The 5,377-nt window shown below is 41.5% G+C and overlaps 1 protein-coding gene across 1 annotated transcript; it reads left to right on the top strand.

Annotated features, from left to right (window-relative positions):
* The first annotated feature begins 245 nt into the window (after window positions 1-245).
* LOC149359006 (uncharacterized) lies at window positions 246-689 on the top strand. The gene has a single exon (XM_089567605.1). It carries the CDS (start codon window positions 246-248, stop codon window positions 687-689), a length of 444 nt encoding a protein of 147 aa, XP_089423731.1.
* Window positions 690-5,377: the final 4,688 nt, after the last annotated feature.

The following is a 5,377-nucleotide window of genomic DNA, read 5'->3' as shown; positions in this document are numbered from 1 at the left end:
GTAAGGACGTGAAAGATCTTGCCAAGGCACTTGAGGACCTGAGGCGTGAACTAAGGACAGATCTCAGGTCATTGAAAGAAAGTGTCAAAAACTGCAACGATACCTGTGATGGTGTCAATGAGATCATAAGTGAAATGAAAGAACTTAGAAAGGAAGTCCAAAGTCTTTCACAGAAAAACGCGGAGCTGGAAGCTGAAAACTGCAGATTGAGTGAAAGGATAGATCAGCTAGAGCAGTATCAGAGGATGAACAACTTGGAAATAAAGGGAGTGCCCGAGGAAGGTGACGTCGTCGATGTTGTGAGGAGGATCGGGAGTACTCTGAATGAGCCGATTGCTGATTCGGACATTGACATCTGCCATCGTGTGCCCACATCAAACTCTTCCAAAAAGAACATTGTTGTCCGCTTTGTGCAACGCACAAAACGGGACAAAATTCTGCAAAAAGCGAGAACGCAGAGGATGACCACAAAAGATCTTGATTATGGCGGAGACGGCACACCCATCTATGTGAACGAGCACCTGACCCGCTCAAACAAGATAATTCTGGGTGCTGCGATCGCTCAGAAAAAAGTAGCTGGATGGAAGTTCGTGTGGGTGGCTGGCGGGAAAATTTTTGCCCGCAAGGACGAGCGAACCACAAGTCACAGAATTGGCAGCGTGGCTGACATTGAGCAGATAATTGTCTAGAAAAGCTGCACAAGCTGTACAGTGCAAAACAGCTATCATGGAAGACATACCACAGGAATGCCACTATTATGAATGTGATCATTTCAATGAAAAATACAAAAACGGTGTAGGAAAGTTTTCAGCAATTCATCTAAACATGAGAAGCCTTAAAAATAAGGTTCAAGATCTTGAAATGTTTCTGCATTCACTTAGCTTAAAATTTACCGTTATAGTACTTACAGAAACTTGGCTGACAGAAGAAAACGAACCCCCTTACCTCCAGGGTTACAAATGGGAAAGCATAAGTAGAAAAAACAAAAGAGGTGGCGGGATAGCCATTTACCTGGAAGATAAGTTACCGTACAAGGTATTAGGTAGCATGTGCAGAATGGATGAAAATGTCGAGAGCTTATCGGTGAAAGTGCTTAACACCACTGTCTGCGCCGTGTACAGGCCACCTTCTGGCTGCGTATCTGAATTCATGCAGTTTCTTGAAGCTTCACTTTGTTCTTTTAGCTCGGAGAACGCACCGTTTATGATCCTTGGAGATATAAATATTGACACAATATCCGATAACTTACACGCCAACACATTTCAAGACGTTGTTCACCAGTACGCGTGCAACAATGTGATAACACTGCCCACTAGGGTGACCGTTCACACGGCCACATCCCTTGACATCTGTGTCACAAACATAGATAGCGAAAGTCTTTCCGCTGGTGTAATCTTGAATGACATCAGCGATCACCTGCCCGTGTTCTGTCTAGTAAACGCATCCTACAAGGAACAACATAATGATGAAGGAAACCTCTTGCTCCGCACGATAAACGAAACTGCGTTAAACATGTTCAGCTGCCTTATCAACCAAGAAAGCTGGCAGGCAGTCTACGATGAGCATAACCCCGCAACTGCGTACAAGATCTTCTTACACAAATTCAAACAGTGCTACAATACAGCCTTCCCTCTGCGAAAGCAGAAAAAAAGAAATAAAAAAGTTAGAAAACCATGGATAACTGCGGACTTATACAAAAGAATACGTAAAAAGAATAAATTGTACCACAGCTTCATTAGCTCTCGAAATTGCGACATATTAACAGAGTTTAAAAGATTCAGAAACAAATTAAACTTCGATCTGAAAAAGGCAAAAGATGATTATTACGAAAGAAAATTTCACGACATTCAGAACGATCAACGCAGACTGTGGAATACTGTGAACGATTTAACTGGCCGAGGGCGAAAAACTCATACCGTGAATGAAATTGTAATCGATAATGCCAGCGTAGTTGGGAAAGAGCTTGTGAATGAAATGAATCGACACTTTATTAGCACAGGGGTATATAGTGGACAAAACTCAGAAGTGGATAGTTTTATGACTGGAGGGCAGGTTGATTCCATTATGCTTGCACCAGCGACCCCTGCTGAAATTGAAAGAATTATCATGGCGCTAGAAAACAAAGCTGCAGGCGGGGAAGACGAAATAAAGACCTTACCTGTCAAGCATGTCGCTCATCTTATTAGTCCTGCATTAACTCATATAATAAACGAGATGCTTACACGTGGTGTGTTCCCAGATGAATTAAAAATAGCTAAGGTCACCCCTGTTTATAAAGGTGGAGATGAGAAAAAGCTTACCAACTACAGGCCGATATCTGTTCTGCCGGTATTTTCCAAGATATTTGAGCGTGTTATCAATGATAGGCTCTCGTCTTTTTTTCATAAACACGATGTAATTACCAAGTCGCAGTATGGCTTTCAAAAGGGTAAGTCTGCAGAACAAGCTTTGATAAACATAAAGGACAAAATAATTGAAAACATCGAAAACAAACTGCTTACTCTGGGAATCTTCTTGGACTTGAAAAAGGCATTCGATACTGTGCAACACGATATCCTTCTTAAGAAGCTTGCTGTGTACGGTGTCCGAGGTGTAGCGAAGAATTTAATTACATCATATCTCTCAAATCGGTATCAGTATGTATGCGTCGATAGTCTGGTGTCACAAAAATTGAAAGTCGAATATGGCGTCCCTCAAGGATCAATCTTAGGACCCCTCTTATTTCTTGTATACATAAATGATATAACGTCAATACCAAACTCCCCTGAAATAATAATGTATGCTGACGACACAAATATCTTCTTCACTGGCACCACAAAAGAGGGCATAGAATCATCAGCAAACAGTTACCTCCTGCATCTTTCCAGATGGCTTAAAAGCAACCGGCTGAGTTTAAACACATGCAAAACCAAATACATAATTTTTAAGCCAGCAAATAAAAGAGACCCCTACTGTGTTCATCTGAAATTTGAGGACACGATACTGGAAGAAGTCACAGAGCAAAAGTTCTTGGGCGTATGGTTTACAGAGGACCTTACATGGAATACTCACGTTAACAAATTAAAAAGTGAGCTATCTCGAGTTACTGGTTGCATGTATAAAATACAAAATATACTACCCACCTGGTTGAAGCAAGCATTATACCATTCACTTTTTTATTCAAAACTCAGTTACGGCATTCTAGTATGGGGAACTACGACAGCTTCAAACTACAACAAACTAATCATGATACAAAAGAAAATATTGAGAATGTGTGAAAACTATATTGGTGACAAACGAGGACTCCGAACAAAACCGCTCTTCATTAAACACAGCATGCTTAAAGCAGATCAAGTTTATTATTTCAAACTACTTCAGTGGATTTATAAAAATAGGCTGCACACAATACCCGTAGACAGTTGCACTTCATACCCAATACGTAGACCACACCACCTCAAGCCCGCCACAAGAACTAATTACGGAAGGCAAACATTGAATTATCAAACAATTAACATATTAAACAGTGATCACTTTAATGTACAATACACACAATCCTTCCACAACTTCAAAAAGAACTGTAAGAAGCTATTAGTGGGCAGTGGCATTGCATTCTCTTTTTGTTAACTTTCGCTCATCCCTGATAACACATGTAACCTCAGCTACGTTGCATTATGTTATGTTATTTCTATTATTTATGTTATATTATGTTATGTTATTTCTCTGTTCGGTTGTACAATATATTTGCCATTGTTTCAGCATGTACCCTACACATCAGTCTAAACCTTGTTTTTTTTTTCTGAAATGCTTGTGTGTACTGATCTATTTACTGCAAATGCGATTTATTTTTCGGACCAATGAATTGTGGTTTTTCTTTTCTTTGATTGGCTTCTGATGCAAGCGAATTTTGTTATTACATAATACGTATTGCATGCCTTTTCTTCCTCTTTAAAATATACTATGTTCAAGAAAAACTAATGCTGTAAAGACATGTGATCTAAATAACTGATTTTTTTTTTTTTTTTTGCTTTCTGTTGTGTGCTAAAAATGTTTAGCAAATATGTGTGTAAATGACACGTTATGCTGCCTTGAACTGTGGGGGCGCAGAGGCTCTGTCAGGCATTTTGCCTTTACCTCTGCCCCCTACACGGAGAGAATCCGTGACACAATAAAGAAAAAAAAAAAAAAAAAGGATAAATAATCCTGAACTGCCGGTGGCTCCTTGTGGCTATGAGAGCAAGAACCGTTACCGAGATAAACGACCGTACAAGAGTGCAGACAAGCGCCCGGACCAGCATAATAGATACTAGACGAGCTGAGGGGAAGTGCCTTGGTTGCATCTTGTTTTATTATTCATACTATCAATCACTGAGCAATTTCCACAATCACCAAATTTTGATTGTGCTTTTGCTTTTGTCGCCCGTTATCACTGCAGGGTTCTTCCACTCGGAACGAGGCGTAAGGAAGCACTATTGCTAGGTGTTGTTGGTTAACATTCTCGGGGTTGTACGGAGCCACTAGTAGTTACTGGCCGCCGCTCCGTCTCTTCAGTTTACCTTGTCCATGACTGTACGCTTGACCTGCACCTATATGCGTATAATTTGCAGAAACCCCAGGCAGCTTCTATGTTGATTGTTGCAGCTATGCCAGTGCCTACTCGCTGTAATGGCTTTATTCCGAACCATGTCGCTCTTCTTTGTGTGATTCATTCGTTCATTCACGTCATAACATATCATATAATTCCATTCACTTCACTTCACTTAATTTAATACGAATCCACAACTCCCTCAGTATAAAGTTTCATCTTCTAATGTTCTATAAGTTTCAATGGCGTCCATTTTCTCGTAATGGCACTGACTCACACTTCACTATATAAGGCAACAAGGCGGTACGCTAAATGTGGGGTCGTGGTACCAGAGTAGAAGCTTCAGGCGTCACCCAGAATGCTGGGAAAAAGAATGGGAATCATCTTTTAACACCTCACCATTACGCAACAGCAAACAAATCTAAGCCACGCGTGCCCTTTTCCGGAAGCCGAGCGTCTTCTAACCATTTTATTTTTCTTGGTCCCTATAGCGGCACGTATGCCATTAAGCATCAGTCAGCAAAACGCAAAATTACTTCCAGAAACCTCGGTCACCGTCGTGAAGCATCTAGTCTGCCCTAACGAACCCCGTATCTTCCCGTCTCGAACGCACCGCTGGGTTCCGATGCCACGGCATCGCCCGTCACGATTTCGTTGTTATGAGGGCATTAAATTGTAGCGTGCGGAGCGCGCACAGCAGAGAGCCCGGCCCGTAATAACACGGCTGAAGAGCGGGGACCACCGCTGCCATAGCCCCAAAAAACACCGGCTCGTGGCTTCACGGATATGGGCGCGAAGAATTGGAATTGCAAATCG

Source organism: Amblyomma mixtum, chromosome 2 (assembly GCF_055824585.1).
Source record: "Amblyomma mixtum isolate Tamu chromosome 2, ASM5582458v1, whole genome shotgun sequence".
Classification (NCBI taxonomy): Eukaryota; Metazoa; Arthropoda; class Arachnida; order Ixodida; family Ixodidae; genus Amblyomma; species Amblyomma mixtum.
Note: the sequence above shows the minus strand (reverse complement) of the source record. Positions and strands in the feature narration are given on the sequence as shown.

What these genes read in the sequence shown, in the direction of transcription:
- LOC149359006 (XM_089567605.1), top strand. Translation starts at nt 246, where the DNA reads ATGAACAACTTGGAAATAAAGGGAGTGCCCGAGGAAGGTGACGTCGTC.